Below are 20,512 nucleotides of genomic sequence, written 5' to 3'. Positions count from 1 at the left end.
TTATAGACAAGGTGAAGTCTTAGACTCTTGTTTATAAGGATCCATACCAGCACAGAGCCTCTTTTCTCTTTTTATTCAGTTGCCATTGCCTGTTAGGCTAATCATTACCTGGCAGCTGTGGAGACTTGCTCCAGGTTTAAGAGAAAGGTAAATTCTGCAAAAATCCTTGTTATCATCTACCTCTTGCGTTAAGTCTATAAATATCTAAGTTCTTACAAACAAACTGATGAACAAGCAAAGGAACACAGCATCATTATCGTTTTAGAGATGAGTGAGGTGTGTAAGGGTGGTCTAATACTGTGAACTGTTCTAACCTTGGAATGTATATGGTATAGAGTATCTGTACGCCCCAGCTGTCATATGGAAACTTTCTGTACTTTGCAAGCTGATTTATCCTTTAGTTAAGCACGAGAAAGATTGGTCATGTTGGACATGTAATATCCAAATCTCAATAATCATGGCAGTGCCCTAAGTTTATTCACAAGGAAGCAAACTAATTTTTAGCTATTATAACTTGTAACACTAAGCATTCCTTATGCACAGCTTGGGATGTTCTCAGCCTTTTATCTTTCCATGTGGTCATTCCTTGGTTTACTGTATTTCAAAAGAGAGCACATGTTGACTTGTTTCTGGTATTTGTCTGTATCTATGTAGATATATTGCATGTTAGATTGCGAGGTGCTAAAGCAACCAGGCTCTCCACTTGTCTCATCTTATGAACAGGCACATTTGCAAAACCTGGCCCATTGCCTTTTTTGTCATGTCTACTGTGTTCATATGGAGGAGGGAGATTAATCAGTTTTTTATCTTGATTATGTTTACCTTGGTGCTGATTGCAAGAAGCTGGGGGATCCAGTAGAAACTACACACTTCAAATGTATATCCTCTTCGTGCAAAAAGTATTAAAACACCTTGCAGTGGCAAAGGTTTAAATAACATGGGGACCAATTTATGTCTCTAACAGTGTAGAAGCCTTTGGAAAGAATCTTAATACAGCTACATTATTATTGTACATAGGCTAGACAAGATTGTTTCTAATAGTAAAACCATAAGATTCTTAAGTCAATGGTTTCTGTAGATTATAAAGCTATTATGCAGCAGATCCTTACTGTTTAGTTCCGTGCTCTTCCCAAAGCAGAGCAACATGAATTTCATCTATGTGTAAAAGCATGTATTATGATCAAAAGATGATGCCTGACTTTTCCATTGAAAGGTCATTTCATTTTACCATTTCAAAGATTGTAGGCTAGATTCAAAGACCATTATGTTAAACTATCTGAAGAAATATTTGCTGGTCTACAGATAGAATGATTTTCTGATGGGGTCTTATCCATCAACACCTGCTTCTTTGATCTTTTACACACAGGAGTGTCGCTCATTTAAAGCAAAGAAGATGAAAGTGTATCAAACTCACCAGTCTGAGGATTAGATTCACCTCACCTATCTTTAGCTGTCTGTGCACAAGGTGTCCAGGCTAAACTTACCATTAAATGTCCCTCTCTGTTCCAGCAAGAGAGTTAGACACCTTCAGGAGTCTAGCCTTTGCTAGGTGCCAATTTTGATCTAGCCTTTGCTAGGTGCCAATTTTGATCTAGCCTTTGCTAGGTGCCAATTTTGGAATGTAAAGAATTGCAGCCTTGAGATTATTTACCTCCTTGGTTTAGGAGTCTAGAAATCTAACTTATATGAGCTGCTTAACTTCTAGGTGGTTGAAATAAGTGAAATATACCTTAAATGACTAAATGAGCAAAGGTATCGGTGACTCCTTCTTAAGGTTAAAACCCTATGCCCAACTTTTTTTTAGCCTACAGGTTTTTTTGTTCCCTTAAATATTTTGAGCATGTGTCATTTATTCTTGTTAAAATATAACCTGATCCATTCAGTATATGTCATATGATGGCACTGTGAGACAAAGATGTCCTCCTACACTAAGGATCAAACAGAACTTTCTGATGAATTTTTTTCTTCTTTTGGGTGTCAGTGGAGAGGAGGCTGGGAAAATTCCACCACTGCTATGTGGGCTCTCTTGTATTATTAGCTTTTTTTAAAGTGACTGAACACACAGATTCACACAGTAATTAAATTCCTGCTGTGAAAATCACTATTCAAAGAAAACAATAAAAAATGTTTTTCATTGCTGATATAGTATTTAATAAAATGCAACATTTTGTTTGTGAGGGAGAAGCAGCTTATGAAGAAGCACATTAACATTCATGTCTCTTCTTTGGAATCTTAGGGGAAGGATATAGAACTAATTCTTCTGTTCAGCAACTCCAGAAATACATACACACACAGAGTAAATAATTTCAGGTCATATCTTTTCTTACAGATGACCCACGTTCTTTTCTTACCTAAACCCTGAGCAGTGCCGTAGTGAGTTCACATGATGCCTCAGGACAGAATTTGGCCAAAACCATCTTGCCCCAATATAAACTTTCCTTTGGCGCTAGAACTAATGAGCCCTCAAAACTAGTCTGAGTGTTTGGTTTTGATTTTTACTTCATCTAATTCTACCTCATACTGCTGATGAAGACTCATAGGGGTATAATTTTTCATCATAGGGTATGAAATATAGAATCATGGAGTAAAGGAAGTTGCAAGGAACCTCTGGAGGTCTACTAATCCAACTGTTATTCAAAGTAGGGCTAATTTAGATCACAGTGGAAGAACTTCTATGATTCTATGAATTCTGTGAAATTCTATGAACTTAAGGGGAAAGAGAAAAGCAGTTTCATCCTTCAGGTCTGGGGCTTTTTTATGTAGAAATGCTCCTTGTTCCACATCCAGTAGAGATGACTGTGTGCCAAGACCATTGTCCAGGGTTGTACGTATATAATCTGCATCAATTTGTGTATAATTTAATGGTCTGTCTTTTACATGTACCACATGATAGCATTACCCAATAACTATTTAAAATGGATTTTTTGATCCCAAGGAATTCAGTCTATGTTAGTTTATTATTGATTTTCTATTATCCTTGTATAATTTTCTCTTTTGCTTCGGACAGGCTGAATAATTCTAAGTCTATGAGTAAGAAATGTAGAAAATTCTCATTAGTAAAAAGCTAAATGTTCATTTCTCCAAATGTTGTTCAAATATGGGAGATGTGTATCCTCTACTTCAGTTCTATAGAACACCTTGTGAAATTCAAAGTGATCTAAATTTTCCTCTGAGCAGGTCTGTTCCTTGGCAACAATTCTGTAGTGAGCTGTACTGTCATATGTCCCTTTCCAGAAAGACACTGTGATATTTATAAATCTATCTAAGAATACAGATAACCCACACAGTAAAGCATATGTCAGGGCATTGCTGTCAGTCCTGTCAACTTGCAGTTCTTTGAAGGAGCAGAAAGGCACATTGACTCACCAGTGTGTGGCCCTGATTTTAAACCTCTGAGCTCTGTAGTCTATTTTGCGTTAATACATTTTACAAACAAATGTCCCTGTGTAAGGCATATGTTGAGATTTAGAGATAGCACTATTGTAGAAGCTGCTACAAAATATTAGAGCAGATAATGTCTTACAGAATTTGGCACGTTCTGTTTGAAAGGATCTGGCAGTGCATCATGGACTAACAGCTAAGATGCTCTGAGAAGTGACTGTTTCCTTTCTGAAAGACACTGCAAGGACAGAAAGGAGAAGGTTCTTACTGAAACAGAGTATCACTTGGTATGTTATGGCAGAAAGTGAGGAGTGCTTTATTTGTCTGAGAAACGGTAGTGTACAGATATCCATGTACATTATTGAAACTGATCTGGAAAGTCATGATCCAGCAGTACACTTCCTATTGTATTTAAATGTTGGCTCGAGACATCCATGAACCCGAAAGTATGGAAATAGAGCTATTGCCCCGTATCGGCCCTGAGCTCTGCTACCAGCTCAGTACAAAGTCTTGAGCAGCTGCCAGTCAGTCACATTATTAAGGCTTGAAAAGCTCCAGGCTGGCTGAGTGGGGGATTGTTTCTGGCCATGGTCGCTTTCCAAACTGTGTCACCTACTTTCTAGCCTGCACTCACTTCTTCAGCTTGGTGTCTGTGTAAGGCAGGCGGTTCTGTGAAAATGAATTTTGAGTCCTTCTGGATACAGTTAACCTGTGAGGCAATCTGATGACTTCTCTTTCTAGCATGGGAGTATGTTTTTCAGAGTGTGAGAACTGTTTATTAAGGTTCTTTGCTCTGTGTGTGCAGTGGGAAGAATGTGTACAGCTACCACTTCCATGAAACATTATTGTAGTTCATATCTGAGGTGGAACTGTGAACAACAAACACCTTTCCTCTACAAAAAAGATTTCTTTTGGCTCAGGAAACCCCTGAACTAAAAATTGCTGGTTGCAGAGAGAGAATTTTGAAAATGAACATGTATTTTTGCTCTGTGCTTATCAGAAGACACATTACATGTACCTTGCATTTGAATTGCAAAGTCTGCTTGCATGTTATAACATCAACTACTCTGTACTGGCAGACAAAAAGAAAGGTACCCACAGGCTCCCGCTTCCTGCTCTGCCTTTCAATACTGTCCACAAAAAGCCTTTTCAACTCAGAAATCATTCTTCACTGTTGTGTCCTTATGCAATTCTTCATGCTGTTGCCTATCAGGAAAGATGTCTCTGATGTCTCCTTTCTCCTCTTTCAAATTAAGATTTTTAAATATGATGCTTTTTAAAATAGATTTGTCAGCCCTTAACCAAGATTGCAGACACTTCTGCACAGCACCATGTACTTAAGAAGTCTGAAGAGTAACTAAAAAACCCAGTTAATTTTCCTTTCAGGAATCATTAAATCTTGAACTATTGCTTTGTGGTGTAATTAATAATAAAAGTATTTTTAAGTCTTGTAATGCAATGTCTCAGTTTTGACTGAAATATGGGGTTTAATGTGCTTTATTGGTTGTCAACACACAGGCATGCATGTTGGTCAAAACTCTTAAATTTGAGGAGGTTTTATAAAATGTTAAGGAGACAAGTACTACTTCTCGGACTATAGAAAGGTGTCTTTCCACTTGCATTTTAATGTCAAAGTTTTCTTCCTAGAAAATTATGTGGGGAAATGAGAGCGAAAGGCAAATGCATTTTTCAACAGGGTTTCAAAAGGAAAAAAGCTCAAGAGCTTTGAACATAAAGCAAATTACTGGATTTGCTTGTTGTAAGCATACTGATTAACAAAAAGCTATTAAGGAATAAATTAGCAATGATGAAATTTACTTCAGGCATGCCTCTGCATTCCTTTACTCACTTTATAAAGTATTTTTGCTTCTTCACTGTAAAGTGAGTGTGGATGGCTTGCAAGTTTTCAATGTTGCTTTTATTTTCATCTCACTTGGAATAGGCTTTATTTTGATGAAAGAGTGCAGTTTTCTATACGGTGCCTAAGAAGGCATTGGGGCAATTAAAAGTGATGGAAACTGCACAGCAGGTGAAAACAAAACAAAACTGAGCACTTTTATCTATTAAAGAAAAAAACATGCTTTGGCAATAAGGAGGTGTAAAGAGCTAACAAACAACTCTTCTGAGATTCCGTACATGAGAAAAACACATTAATGGAATGTTTGGTTCGGAAAAAAACAAAGTATTCTTATGTTGATCATCCTTTTTCCTGTTTGTTCTTGACTTTTCAGTCTCAGTCCAGCCTGGACTATCAGTTCTCATTGATACCGCTTGTGGCACATTTCCCCATCAGAGGATAACCATAGCCCCTGTGCTCCTTATCTTTCCTCATGAACCTTCTTTATCTATCCCTATTATACAAAACCACTATCCTTCCTGTCATTCAGGTATTAGCCATTTCTGTTCCCTGTGCCTTATCATGTAGGCAATATCCAGGTACTGCTACATTTTCTTTAAAATATTTGGAAGCTTCTTTTCCTTTCTACATAGCTATGTCTTCTCTCCTGTCCTCCGCTGATCAGTGCAGGCTGCTTTTCTTTTATGCCTCTGACACTCACATCGGCTTTTCTCCACCTCACTATTACCACAGCTGCTGCAAAGATCAAATTAATTAATCTTTCTTCTCCCTGTCGTTTTCCACTCTAAATCTTTCTATTGCAGCCAGTTCAAGTTGTTCCTCTTTATCTAAAAGGCCTCTTGCAGGTCACCTGCTCTTTTTTTACACCTGTTCATGTTCCATTCCCCATTGTGCCTTCCAATATTGTGCTCTAAAAATGTCTTTGCCTTTTTCCATCTCTTCACCAATCCTTAACTATGTGGGTCTGGTATTTTCTGGCTGTTGTTTTTTTTTCACAGCTGTTTCTCTTTGTGATAGTTTCCAAAGAGCTGTCTTTCCATTCATACGCATAATGCTTCTGAACTTTCAGTCTCAGTTATATGCTACCCTTTTATCATTAGCCAGATAAATATGGGCAGATAAAGGAGCAGACAGCACAGATAAAGAGCTTGCCTTTTATTAAAAATGCTCAATTTAAGTATAAGATAATTAATATACATATAATGTAAATGGCACATATTTAAAGAATTTAATTAATGTAGTTACAGTGGACAAATAATGCATCCTGGTGTTGCCATCTAATTTGCATTTCAGATGTTACTAATAATCTTTAATGGTAACTATTCTGGGAAAGCACTGGTAAGTGTATATACAACATAGCTTGGAAACTATAACCAGATACAAATAATGTATTATTGTTCAAAGTCAAGTTCTCTAGGCAAATTTTCTTTTGCTGCAAAGTTAATATGAGAGGCGGTTGTACTCCAATAAGTGTTGTGTTGCTATTAGTTTAATCACACATTTTTTTCCTTCGTGAAACAAAAGCCTTAAACTGTTAGCACAACACTTTTCAACTCAGTGAGGAAAAAGCCAGAAGAAGTTATCTGCAGATGAAATAAAATCTTGAAAAGACAATTTTATGTAAAGCATATTTCACAAAAAGGCAATATATGACTGATATAATCGTTATTCTTGATATAAGAATACATGCTAAGGAATACTTCATGGCAATAGCATCAGTGTTGCAGGCTTTTTCTTGTAGAGAACAATATAATGAAGCAGAAGTGGAGCTTTTATTGCAAGTCATTCGTGGTGTACTTTTGTCTCATATCAGTCATTTATCTCTGCGGTTTAAAGAGAAAACCTTTATTAACTTTCTTGCAGCCAATGAAAACTTCAGGTTTTGACACTCGCATCAGTACTCTTATGTAGTTTAACCTGTGTTTGTGAGAACATCTACCTTTTTTTATTGTAGGAGCATGTTTTTTTAAAAAAAATCAAAGGTGGTACAGAACGCATAATGTTATATACTCAGCCAAACCAAGGGGTTTTTAAGTCTCTTTAGATACAAGCTATATTAAATAGAAAAGCTGTTTCTCACCACTTCTGAAAGTCAAACAGTTCACAGAAAATCCAACCTATGTAGTGAAATTTTACATATTTTTTTTTTTCTTATAGCCTTATTTTTTCAATGCAAGTTGGCATGGCTTTAACTGCATTCACCTTACCCTGTAAAGGAAAATATTTTATATTAATGGTGGTATATCAGCTTGTATTTGTTTCAGCAAATCTGACAGTATAACGTCTGGTTTCCTTGGCACATGCAGAAAAGTCACAACTGCAAAGGCTATTTCCTCAGTGTCTTTTTGAGACAATCGTGAGAAAAGATCTTGAAAGCTTTTACTGTGTGGGTGGGGTCTGGGTTCTTCAAGAGAGCCTAAACTTTTGTTATTGAGAATTTGGAAATCCTGATGGATTTGGAAATAATTTGTAAGTCCTCCTTACTTACTTACTAAGCACTGACTGATAGAAAACTATGTGGACACGTAAAAGGAAGCACTCCAAGAGTGAAAGCAGAAAAACAGCCAACTACTTCACGTTCACTGCATATATTGCAAATGTAAATTTTATTTTTTTAGTACATATTTTGCTATCTGTTTTTCTTTCCATTCTACTGTATGCTCTCATTTCCACTTTCCAACAGCAAAACAAAGCTAGTGCTTTTTGTTATAGTTTCAATCTGGCCTTCACATGTAATTGAATACACCCTAGAAGAGGTCACAGCAAGTGGCTTATTTGTGATTCTGAAATGAATGTGCAAAGTAGTAGTTGAACAAATAGGTAGCATTAGTTCTGTTCTTAAAATTGTGTACAAATAACTAATCCTTCTCGCATCTCACAAAAACAAGACAATATAAATATGCGTTTCAGTATTTATTGAAAGCTGACAGCATACTTGCCGTTGTGTGAGCAAGCCTTTCTGCTTATAATCTTTTGATGAGGGCAGGTTCTGACCTCATTAATATGCAGAAGGGCTGTTTGCTCACTTCTTTACTGCAGGAGCACTTTTTTCACTGGAAATGAACAATGGAATTTAAACATATCTTGTGGCAAAAGCAGGATATTTCATGACCTGAAATATGACCAAGATAATGTGATGGGTTTGCACAGATGTTCACAGACAAAATAAGCCTGTGGGTGCTTCCCCGCCCAATAGGATAGAGTATTTGAAGGATTTCAGTAGTTACCTTTGGAGTAAAGATTTGAAAGCTCAGTTAAATGTGAGTGCTATTTATTCACAGATTTATTTATTTTTTAATCCTAGTCCATAATTAACAGCATTATTGTAACATTCTCACAGGCAACATAAACCCTTCAATTTTCACAAGTACAATCACATTGAATGCAGAACATCACATTCTTAGGTTACGCATGGGCTTAGTATATAGCAGATATAATGCTATACCCATTGGCTGTAGCATAAAAGATGAACAAAATGAAAATGGTGCTTAGCTGAGTGGTAAAAGTCTTGGACACATGGAAAGAGCTATGGTCAGTGAAATGATATGGGGTCCAACATGTTTGTAGAACTTCAGGGACACCAAGGTTATATAATGCAGGCATTTGTCTTAACATAAAAAAAATCTAACAAGGATTTTTTTAATCTGTATTTTTAAAAATTAAATTAAAAAATAAAAAAATTTTAAAAAGCACAATGCAATAACTGTGAATTAAGTAAGTCAAAGTATATTCAGCATTGTATTAGTTGTCACTCATTCAGACCCTATCAGACCCTCTGTTTTAATACCTGCTCTTTATTTTCTTTGGATTATCTCATGTTTTGCAGCAGTCCAGTTGCTATGAGTTTAGAGTATCCTCAGAAGATATAAATATCATTTTTTCATTTTTTAATGTTGTAAAATTAACAAAAGAAAAAGAGCTTCTTACCTGTAAAAATTATTTTCTTGGCAAACCCAATTGGTTGCTAAAATTTATACAGAATAAACCTCTCTTTGATTGTTCACTCTGTAAGAAAATTGGATGGTGACTCCAAGCTTTACAGATCAATGTAATCACCACATTTCAGTCAGTTACAGGGTATGATTGCTAGAATAGTCACGTGGCGTTTTTAATTTGCTGGGGATTTTTTCCTTCTTATTTTGAGAGGGACACAATTATTTTTAAAATCATTGGTGCTTTAATCTTCAGCATCTTCACCATTGCAATATCTCTCAGTCAGACAAAGTGAAAAAGACTTTAGATAGACCTTGAGCAGTTTGGAAGAAAAAAATACAAAAAAGATAAAAGTAGTATATTCATTCACTCCACTTGACTACTCCTTGAGAAAATGTGGGTTTTACTTTAAAGCCTGTGTTAGAAGTGGTGGCAAAAATAACCCTCTCTAATGTATCTATTTGTGTGATTAGGTGGCTGATACTGCAGTAACTCTTGGGGAACCCATCCTATTCTGTTCATGATTCTTGTTTTGACTATTGTAGTCTCCACCAAATATGCACAGAGAAGAAAGTAGTTTTAGCAAACAGATAAACGTGTTTTGTTCTTCTGCTTTTTAACTGCATCCAATATAAGCTAGAGAAATAGGAGAGCCTGTTTTCTTCCACTTTATTCTTTCTTCTTTGGTTTATTATTTCTTTGAAATGGTTGCTGTAACTGGCTTGTAAATAAAGGCTAATAAGATTACCATGGGTAGCACAAGACAGAAAGACTTGACATGGATCTTGTATTTTTCCAGATGAGGATAGGCATTCACTCAGGATCGGTGCTGGCTGGCGTCGTTGGTGTAAGAATGCCACGTTATTGTCTCTTTGGGAACAATGTCACCCTTGCAAGCAAGTTCGAGTCAGGAAGTCACCCACGCCGCATCAATGTCAGTCCAACCACATACCAGTAAGTCCTCTTAGCCTTTTCATGCTGTTTTTGTTTCAGCTTGTTTTGTGTTTGATCTTGTAACATGTTGTGTCCTCAACACATGAACTTCAACAGAAAGTCAGCAGGGCACCAGGACAACTGGAAGGAGGTGCTGCATGGAACTGTTGGGTTCAGGTTTGCATCAGAATGAGCAAAGAAGTCAGGCAGAGGTGGCGAGGAAGTATAACAGGAAGGCCTACCACTCCTGCCTAAAATAATGTGTAACAGAAGAAGTGGGAGATGCCTCCCAAAGCACCGTAACTTTATGCACTATTACATCTTTAGATTGAGGATTTGGGCTCTACCTGGTAAACATAGTTCATGGAGAGAAGAATATTCCCATTGGCTCAGAAGAAAGTCTTTAGTTTTGCCAGTGAGGCCAAGCTTTCAGAGTTTTTATGCTTTCTTGAAGCAAAATTTCTTATTTAGCACTGTAAAGAGTCTCTTGATAGAAGCATTTTCTTGATGTAGGAAAAAAGATTGAAAATGGCAAAGCATTATCCTTAGCTCTCTGAAGAAATTATGCAAATAGAGAGAAGGCTTGATTAAATCTGGTTATGAGGAACAGCTCCTAAATAAAAAAAGTGTTCCTTATTGTTCAAATTTGACAGCTTGACTATTAGAATTTCCGTTGATTGGATTACTACTGACGTACTGACTTTTTTCGCAGGAGATCTCAATCTTAGTCTTTTTCCAATGTTCTGTATCTGAAGTAATTTTCTGAGGTACGGTTTTGCTCAGGTTTTGGGACTGTTTCTCTGTGGTAAATCTGTATGCAATTGTTCAAACAATACATACTGCTTTTCTTTCTTTTTTTTTTTTTTCTTATACAGAACTGTGAATCTCAGTATTGATTTTTCCTCTATAGCTATCTATGTAAATTACAGTTTTAAATGGAATTTCTTCATCCAAGAATTGAAGCATCTGTTATGTTAAAATATAAATTGCTCAGAAATTAAAGTTAAAAGTTATTAAGACTAGTGAATAAAATCACATTCTTCTGAAAAGCCCGTTCATTCGAGATCAGGTTTAGAGAATGGAGCAATTGTAGCCAAATGAAAAAAGAGGGAGAAAAACTGAACAGTTTTGATCATAACATTAACAGAAGCAGATTCATATAGTTGTCTGGTAACATGCAAGAGAAACACATACCCAACCTACTATTTGGTATAGAAAATCTGTTCATTTACATAAAAATAAATTCAATAAAAATACAGGAAATTGCTGTTTGGAACTCTGTGTTGCTTGAAAGTAAATTGTCTTTGGGACCTTCCAGGTACAGTATTCTAGTGGCTTTGCTTCCTGGTCTTCCACTGTGGAATAAGAGAAACCCTCTAAGATGTTGTTTGAAAAGTGAACACAAGATTGTTCCCCAGTCATGTCCCAGTTAAATTTACAGAGTAGCAGGGCCTTTGGTGTTGATTTTATGCAAATGGAGGTTAAGTGATCATAGCAAAAAAAGGCCCTATGACAGGGACCTGAACTTCTCTTGCACAGGAACAGTTCTTATAAAGGGATATTCTCCAACCTGAGAAGGTCTTTGAGATATTCTGAAAGTGCAGTCCATACTTTTTCAGAAGAGAGATCTTAGTTCTCACAAATCTGGTTCAGGGAGCTGATTCCACTCAGGGCTATGGTGTTGCTCAATTTTGTGCCCCTGAGAGCAGAAATTGATGAGCTAGACAGTTTCATATTATTTTAAGAAAAACACAGTTTGAAATAATAGCAGTGAGTATTTGTGGGTCCAGTGATGCACAAAACTCTTTTCTTGGCATTTTGGAGCCAGAGTCACTTTCAGTGTACCAGTGTCAGTGCTGTTAGGTTTGATTATGAGAGTGATATGGCACCTCTTCTGTGCCACAACAGATTTGTGGTCATTATTGAGCAACCTGATGTAGTTGTAGATGTCCCTGCTCATTGTGGGGGGTTTGGACTAGATTACCTTTACAGGTCCCTTCCAATTCAAACCCAAATGATTCTATGATTTTAAGTTTTCATTTCATCACACTGCTGGTAGAAAGTCTGTTCTGAAAGCCAATTTGAGGGCTTGTATATAGAGTTTGTTAGAAATCCATGCTTTTGTGCTGCCCTTTATCTGACTCCCAATTACATTGTAGCACAGAGAAGACGACTTCTGTTTGTGTCTCACCTCTACCTGGCTGCCACTGGTCATACCATACTGTAACAAGTCAAATGCTGGTAACTTGGGTTTGGAGAGCATTCTTACCAAGACCTAACTAACGTAATGTGAGTCGATTTTATCACCCTGTATACCTTCCAGGTTGTATAAAAAAGGGGGCTACAATTTCTTCCCTTTAATCCTGGACATCCAGTAGGAATAGGACCATTTGCTTCAGGATGGCCAAACTGTTACCTTGCATGATCATGTTTGGGCTTACCTTCCAGAAAGTTACAGACTTAGACGGTTGTTTTCAAAAAGGGAAGACAGTAGAAAAATGGCTGATGCAGTAATGCTGTAAAGTAAAATTGCAAAACAAAACACAACGAAATACAGAATGATCTGTATTTGTTATCTGGATTATTGCACTATATAAAAAATCTGCTGTTATTTGTGAATTTATTCAGTGGTGGATTCAGAGAACTTTAAGTGCAGGTAACAGGCTAGGCAAATGGTTACAGGTAAAGGAAGCAGAAATGACAAGAAAATACACGTTCAAATGAGAGGCAGTTATCATTCAAGATGAATGGGTACAAGTAATTATGAAAAAGCTAGGAACAAGTTTATTTTACATGCGTCAGAAATTATATGAGAAAATAAAATGAATGTGCGTGGGGCGACTCTAGACTATTTCAAACCGTACCTTCTGGCATGGCTGAAAGCATGAGAACAGACAGGGAAGAAGTCAAGAAATGACACTGCTGACACAGTGGCCAAGGAGAGACTGCTATTACAAAATACTCTGTAGGGCAGAATTATTCAGAGCTTCTGAAGGTGATCCAGGAGGTTTAAACATAATATACTGGTACTATCCAGATAAACAGGCAATGATCTGATGCATCTGTATAATTTGCTGTGTGCAAATAAAGTCATTCATTGCAAACTGAAATGTCTTTTTAGTTGACCTTACATTCCATCAAATTCTGCTATTTGATCATATTGTGCTTCTGTGTACTCAGTTAATATTTTTATTATCTAAGAAGCAATGCTTTCCAAAGTAGATAATTCTGCAATCAGTGTGAAAATAACAGAATTTTCAATTAATTAAAACTACTGGCATTTATCATTATGTGTTTGTGTCTACCATGCCCTGGATGAAAATTCTGATACAAGTTTTGTGCTTACAAAGCATGCAGATACTGGAGACATGTCTAATACTTACCAGTTTTCATTTTACAGTACAGATTATGCATTATAAAGCGTCATCAGCATTCAAATTGTAATCACACTTCAGAATGCCTATTACTGGTTTCACACACTTCCCTGGGAGCCCATAATCTGCCTATGCAAGAATCAGAGTCTAAAATTGTAAGATGGTGGTGTTGCCTAGCAGCAGCAGTGAACCTGGGGTAGCCTTGCTCCAGTTACACCTGCCTGGGCAGAGCTCTGCGGTGTGAAACAGCACCTTTTCCAAAGGTGGCCTTTGAATCCGTTGGGGGTAAGGGCGCACTTCTGTTCAAAATATCTTGTTGTCTTGACTCAGACAGGTCTTTTAACTGAAGGATTACAGACCCTCATTTGCTTTGAATTACTGAGCACTGTAAAATGAAAGCACTGAAACATCACTGGTAAAACTTCCAGTGAAACATGTGGAAACTGGAGTAGAGGATCCCAGACTGGTCACTGTTTAAACATGACCAGGAAGGAATAGGAGAAGAATAACATAATCTTTGTTCCTTTAGTAAACTGGCAAATCCAGCCCAAGCTTTATTTATCTGCATTACCCCGAATTGAATAAAATTGCCCTATTTTCCATACTCGGGAAGGAAGTACAGTGAAATTTATAAGACTCTTCTTCAGCACTGAAGAGAGTTTAAGTATTTTTTGTTTGTTTCAGCCTTGAATAATGATGTTTATCAGATATTAATATAATATACCGACATTCATCCTGTTTCCCTAATAGCATTACAGTGTAATGCCTTGGGATCTCTAAGCAGTTATCAAAAGCAGGTAAACATAATTGTTGCTATTTTTCAAGTAACTATTTAAAAATGAATTATCATTTCCCTATTCTTTCCACCTCTGGTCTTTTCCAGCACATATTTCCCATGTGGAGAAGGTGCTTCTGGCATCAAGTGTTGAGTACAGATACTTTCCATTATCACGCACTGGGCAATACATCTGGGACCTGAGCTTAGGCAAAGATGAACAGCCTGTATCCCTGATTTAGGAGAGAGCGCAACCAAGCGTACCTCCTTATTGAGCTGGGTGAGGTCACTGCTTGTTTGCCTGCCTACATTGCCCCTCAGCCTTTAAAACTGATTTAAAACTGCAGAATTTGAATAGGTTTTGGCAGTTACCTCACGGAATGTTGTATAGAAGAAGTTTTGCCTTTAGGTAATTAAGAAGGATTATGGACATCTATCTTTATTGGGATTGTATGTTAAAACTGTGTATTTCTAGAAACTTCTTATAGGTTTTTTTTTATTTTAATCAATATATTTTTCCTACAGTTTATATCTGCGTCTGCATATATATTTTTTTTTTTCTTCCTCATATGGACACACAAATGGATTTGCTCTCTAAGAGCCTTTTCAGATTATTTTAAATTTTATTTCTGGGCAACCTTGAAAAAAATATATATTTATATTGGTCAATTCACCAGATATGCTTTCATGAGACGTATTGGTAGAGAGGAAGTTTAGTTATGGACAGAAAGGGAACACAGCTTACACATGGACACAAAAAATTTTTGTTAATTAAACATTAAAAAAAATTAAAAAATAATTAATAAAAATACTTACAGTATTAAAAATCCAGTCAGAATGCACTGGTGTTTTTCTTGGTTTTCTGTTCCCAGTGTCATCTATGTCCACGAGGCTGCACTCCTGTAATTACCGTGAGTTGTGATTACAGTCCTGGGGCCACTGCTGTCCGCCCATGCTTGTGCTTTGTGATGTTACATTTTTATTCAAGGTTCATAAACAGTTCACTCTACACAGAGTAACTCTTAGATCACTGTTCATTAGTTAACAGAGTGTATGTTACACCACAGTTCCACACAGCTAAACTAAAGCTAAAACATATTTAGGCAATAGTCATCTGACCGCTAGACAACTGCTAAATCTACAAAAAGCGCATGCCTAGACAAATTCAGACAAATCCTCTGAGCCTAATTCTCTAATATCACAATCAGAGAGCCAGTTTTTTTCCTGCTTAGGCAGGTGAGAAATAAAAGTATTGAAAGTCAGTGATAGACACTTACCCTGCATAGCTGCATGTGATATACATCTATAACATTAAAAAATCATGGCTAGTCCTTTCATAATCTTACTATGATTGATCTGTATGAAGGGAAAGCACTAATACAAGAAATTCCATACTTTAAAAAATGATAAAGTACTCTATGAAATTAATTATATCCAGACAAAGTCAGGGGTTTTCCAGTCTCCTGGTCTTCCTAGCATACACAGAAACTGAGGGAGAAATTCAAACCCACTAAAATTTAGAACCAAATGTGCTGGTTTGGGGCATTACTATAGCAGATTCATATCTTTATGCAGTGTATTTTATGAGCATCCTACCTGTATTTCTAATGATTGCCATAATAATTTATCATCTGAAATCATATGAAAATAGGTGAGCTGGTGTATGTTATCAAACCAGGTGCCCAGCTGGCGAAGCGACCACCACTTGTTGCCGCAGAGGAAGGGCTCAGCAATGCAGCAGGAGACAGTTTTCTGATAACCAGTTTGAGAAGCCATTAATTAAATTTTCCAAACTTACCAATCAATAGGTGGATGTGAACAAGGTTAACTACAGTTTTTACAGTTCTTTAAAAGTTTGGGCAGAAAGAACCTTTTATTTTGTTGATAACTGTCCCTGTGAAATGTGACATTTTATGGAGGATTGACCTGGCTGCTTTGCTTTTCTTGGTGCGTACTCTATTTAGATAGGCAGTGCGTAGTCTCCTTTCTTGTAGTGTATTGTATTTCTTTTAGAAATATTGTTCAAATTTTGGTCTATACAAAACAATTTTTCCAAAAGAAAGTTCAGTTCTGAGTGGATACTTTTTAAACTCTGATTCAGCAAATTGCCAAACCCTATCATAATATGGCTTTTATTTAGGGTACATGGAAATTCATTATACAGAGGTTAAAACGTATATATATGCAAAACCAAAGCTGAATAAATATTTGGCTATTGTTGTTAGTACCTTATTTGAATATTACTTTCCTGTTACATAGTTTACTGAAGCAGCAAATACTATAATTAGTGTCGTGTAATTAGGTATGAAGATGTGTTTGAAGGTTATTATATAATACCTGTTATATATACATACATATGCATATTTTATATTCACATATATATGTATATCAGTTTATGGCATTTTTCCCAGGAACTGTAATGTAAAGTATATCCACCGTACATTTTGTGGAGTGCCTGAGGAAGACGAGGGGAGCCAACCATGCAGGCAGGTAGAGATGCTGTACACTTTCTTCTGAGGAGGCTGATACTCCTGAACTGTTCCTCCGGTCAGGGGACAGCAAGTGGCAAGCCTGGCAAGCAAGAGGAGGATCCTGGCCCAGGATGGGCTGCACCACTGCCAGGGTTGCTTGCTTGCCCCTTGTTATATGTTGACTCTGGAAAGATTTGTCCTGACTGTATGGCCTGAAGGTGGCTTTTAATACAAGCCACCTGGTGTAAACGGTGAGAGAAAAGGCAGACCCCTAAGGACTACAAACTATGCAGTGTGCTAGGCTCCTGCAGCCAAACAAACTGCTGGGATTTGCTGGGATTTGCAGTTTGCTGGGGTGTGGCAATCTGCGCTAGTGTCGTCCAGCAAGCACTAGTCACAGCAGTGGGGAGGAGGTATCAAAGGTTTCCAGACACTGTATGGGCAATGTGTGCTCTGAAACCCTCATAGATCCATAGAATTTCCAGCCTAAACGATGGAAAAGACCTTTAAGATCATAGAGTCCAACAGTTAGCCTAGCACTGCCAAGTCCACCACTAAACCTCATGGTGTAACTCCAAGTATTAGAGCATGCTGAAGCCAGGCGAGTGCTTCCTCAGCACTGCTGTTCTCAAAGCAGCTACAGCTGAGTTAGCACATGGCAATCATTTATTGCTTTAGCTGTGGAAAATAAGTTCTCAAAGAAGATCATCTTTTGTGTTTCTGAAGGAGCTGCTTTTCTGTATTTCAAAGGAGTGTCTACTCCAGGCTGCCAAGTGGCTGCCCCTCTCACCATCTTATTTCTCCCTTTAGACAGATCCTTCAGTTTGTGCTTGTGTCTTGTTTGGAAAGGAATGGAGCAAGTTAGCCCACTTTTCACAAAAAAAAATCATTATTTGCAGCCATCCTTCCTGCTGAGCCTGAGGGCAAGCAGGGGTACTTGTTTTGTATGAGTATTAATTAATCTTCACAGCATTCAGTGGTAAGTACAAAGGTCTGACATCTCTCAGAGATGGAGAGATAAAGAGGTGATACTGCTTTCTAATGGCCATGGAGAGAGTAAGAATAATTGTGGAAAGCATGCACTTAGCATGGAGGGCCCTGCAAGAAATAATTCTGTAGTAACAAATCTGTGTTGGTTCATTTTCTGTATATAGGAACTGTGATGAATACATGAATGTTTTTTGCCAAAATAGTTTGAAATATAATTACCCTATCATTTCATCTGTGCAAAAGAGCTACAGCTTTTAAAAGCTTCTTCAGGGTTCCTGCTAGATATGATCCCAATTTTCATTCACACACAGACCTCCTGACCTTGGAATGTTTCTTGTTTCCACTAGAAGATAACCACATTTTCTGTTCCCATACTAACACCTTTTTTTTTTTTTTAATGAAGGAACTGAAAATGAAAAAAAATCAATAGAATAATTCTCAGATACCATCTCTTCTTGTCTGAAAACAACAGCATTTCCACCAGGGAAGGGGCAGAATAAGAATTTAAACAGTTTTGGAAGATTTCATGTTAGGAGGGGAATCTGTTGAAGTTAATCAACCACAAATCGGTGTTTAAGAAATTCTTCCTCCCCTGAAACAGCAGCTAAGAAGACAAGTTGAGGGTAGACCTAGTCCCAGGCGATTTATAGGAAAGCTTGAGTAGCCCGACCCTCACAATTTAAGCACTGAATTGTAAATTGTATATCCAGCCACTTCAGTGGAACCCAGAGTTTTGAACCTGTAAATGACCTACTATAAAAATATCCTTTGCAATAGTGCTCTTAAGGGAAATACACAGAAGTGATGCAGGAAATGCCGCTTAGATAAATGCTTTGGAATCTTTTCAAACTAGTTGTTATATGCATATTCCTGAGCTGCAGACTGTATAATTTCAGCTTAAACTCTGTGACTATTGGACAATCTGGGGACACGTTATGTAGAGTTTAAGCTGCCATATAATTTCCTGAAGTGAAGAACAGATTGTGCTCTCAGTCTTCCACAACAGGTCACAACAAAATGCTCTGAGAATGGTCCACAAGGTGAGACAAACAACCAGAAATGGCTGCTACCACCCAGGAAACTTTCCAGACCTAAAAGGTTTTACACAGGCTCTTCCACTGAGCGAGAGGTGAAATGCAAAACTGATTGTGTGGCTTGGCCTTGCCCTCGCTGAAGTCTGCACTATTCATTCACCTGCTCAACAGAAGTATCTTTTGGAGTTCTTTGTACCCATGAAAAGGAAGACAAGCAACCTAGAAAAGACTGTAGATCTGAGCCATGGCCATCGGCTGCTACTGTTTTCTTTTTAACATCATGAATGACCTAAATATAGGAGGGAACATTCCTGCAGAAAAAGGTCCTCACTGCTAAACACTGAGTATTAGCAAATAACTTCTTTAGTGTATACACAAAGCTATAAGAAATCAGAGGCAATTTCTGAACTGTGATCTCATTCTCAGCCTGGGAAACCAAGTGTCAGGACACCAATATATTTAAGGAATTTGAAGAACTTTTTCTTTAGAAGAATGCTAAGAGGCTATTTTTGTCCTGATCAAAGTCTTTCTAATAGTATTATTACAAAAGCCAGCAATTTTTTTTTTTCTTAAAAGTATAAATGAAAGTAAGTAGGATAGAATACGATCATAAGTAGCTTCCATTAGCATTTGGTAAAGGAGGTTTCCTGCCATACTTGCTTGGAAGCCGAAATGTTATCCCAATAAAGGTCATCTATGCAATTTCTGAGAGTGAGAGGCTGATTCAAACAGTGCACCTAATATAGGGATGTGGAGTCTTATCACAAGCCACAGCAGCGGAGGAATTTCCAAGGACTCATGAGTTAGTCACCCATCACTCCTGGAGCATTTCATTGCAAGTTACAATTCACAAAACAAGTGGAAGTAAGGTCTTTAATTAATAACTTGCACTTTTGTTCTATGAGGAAAATAATGCAAATTATGAAGTAAACTCAGTGCCAGCCCTGAACTGAATCAAATAATATATATATTACAGTTTCAGACTTGTATGACTGTAATTACAATTAGATAATAGTGGCTCTGAGAAGGAAACTATTGATTTTTAGCAAGGCCAGATGCTCCGTAGTGAAGTCAATTTGGGGAACAATTACTGCAGCAAAAACTTACAGTTTTAACTCAGAAAGTTCTAAGAGTTCAACAGTTGCTTGCAGAAATCTAGTTTGGGAAGCAGCAAAGAGTTATTTCAGTGTATTAAGCCTGTAGTTTTAAATCTCAAGATATTTACTGTAAGCATTGCAGAAATTAAAAGAAACAAGCTTCTCTGTAGAGGCTTCTGCAAACTCTTGCACAATTTAGAAAAGATTACATTATTTTGATCATAAAATTGACAATCTGGAAAATAGATTATGACATTCAAACCACATGCTAAACAAAGACCACCACAGAAGTTCAAAGGCAGAAACATTGTTGGATTCTTAACCAACTGATTACTTAAAAGCTGGGAAGAAAATGCCTTTATATTTCAGTGAATTCACACAGATTGTCTCAGCCAAAACCCAGGAAAAATACTCAGTAAAGGAAGTGCCATTACATGTGCTGAGAATCCTGGAAAATTCTCCTGGCAACAGGAATCATTAATTGATTTACCAGAAATCAGCTTTAGATACATTAAATAAACAACCTATTAGAAAATCCACTGAAGCTAATGAGGTTCTTTCCCCTGATGCTTTTGAGTTTCAAATTGATTGAGAGAAGGAATGAATATCTTGGGAGGGGCAAAGATGAAGAATACTTTCGTATATCTGTGCTCAGAATTTACCATT

The 20,512-nt window shown here is 37.2% G+C and overlaps 1 protein-coding gene across 1 annotated transcript in view; it reads left to right on the top strand.

Annotated features, from left to right (window-relative positions):
- GUCY1A2 (guanylate cyclase 1 soluble subunit alpha 2) overlaps positions 1-20,512 on the top strand; it is a 178,112-nt gene that overhangs the window by 137,768 nt on the left and 19,832 nt on the right. Inside the window, exon 7 of the mRNA XM_037377177.1 lies at positions 9,972-10,126. Coding sequence (XP_037233074.1) covers positions 9,972-10,126 — 155 coding nt within the window. The remainder of the gene's footprint in view (positions 1-9,971; positions 10,127-20,512) is intronic.

The sequence above is a fragment of the Falco rusticolus genome, chromosome 2 (genome assembly GCF_015220075.1).
Source record: "Falco rusticolus isolate bFalRus1 chromosome 2, bFalRus1.pri, whole genome shotgun sequence".
Classification (NCBI taxonomy): Eukaryota; Metazoa; Chordata; class Aves; order Falconiformes; family Falconidae; genus Falco; species Falco rusticolus.
This window is presented reverse-complemented; position numbering and strand designations above follow the sequence as displayed.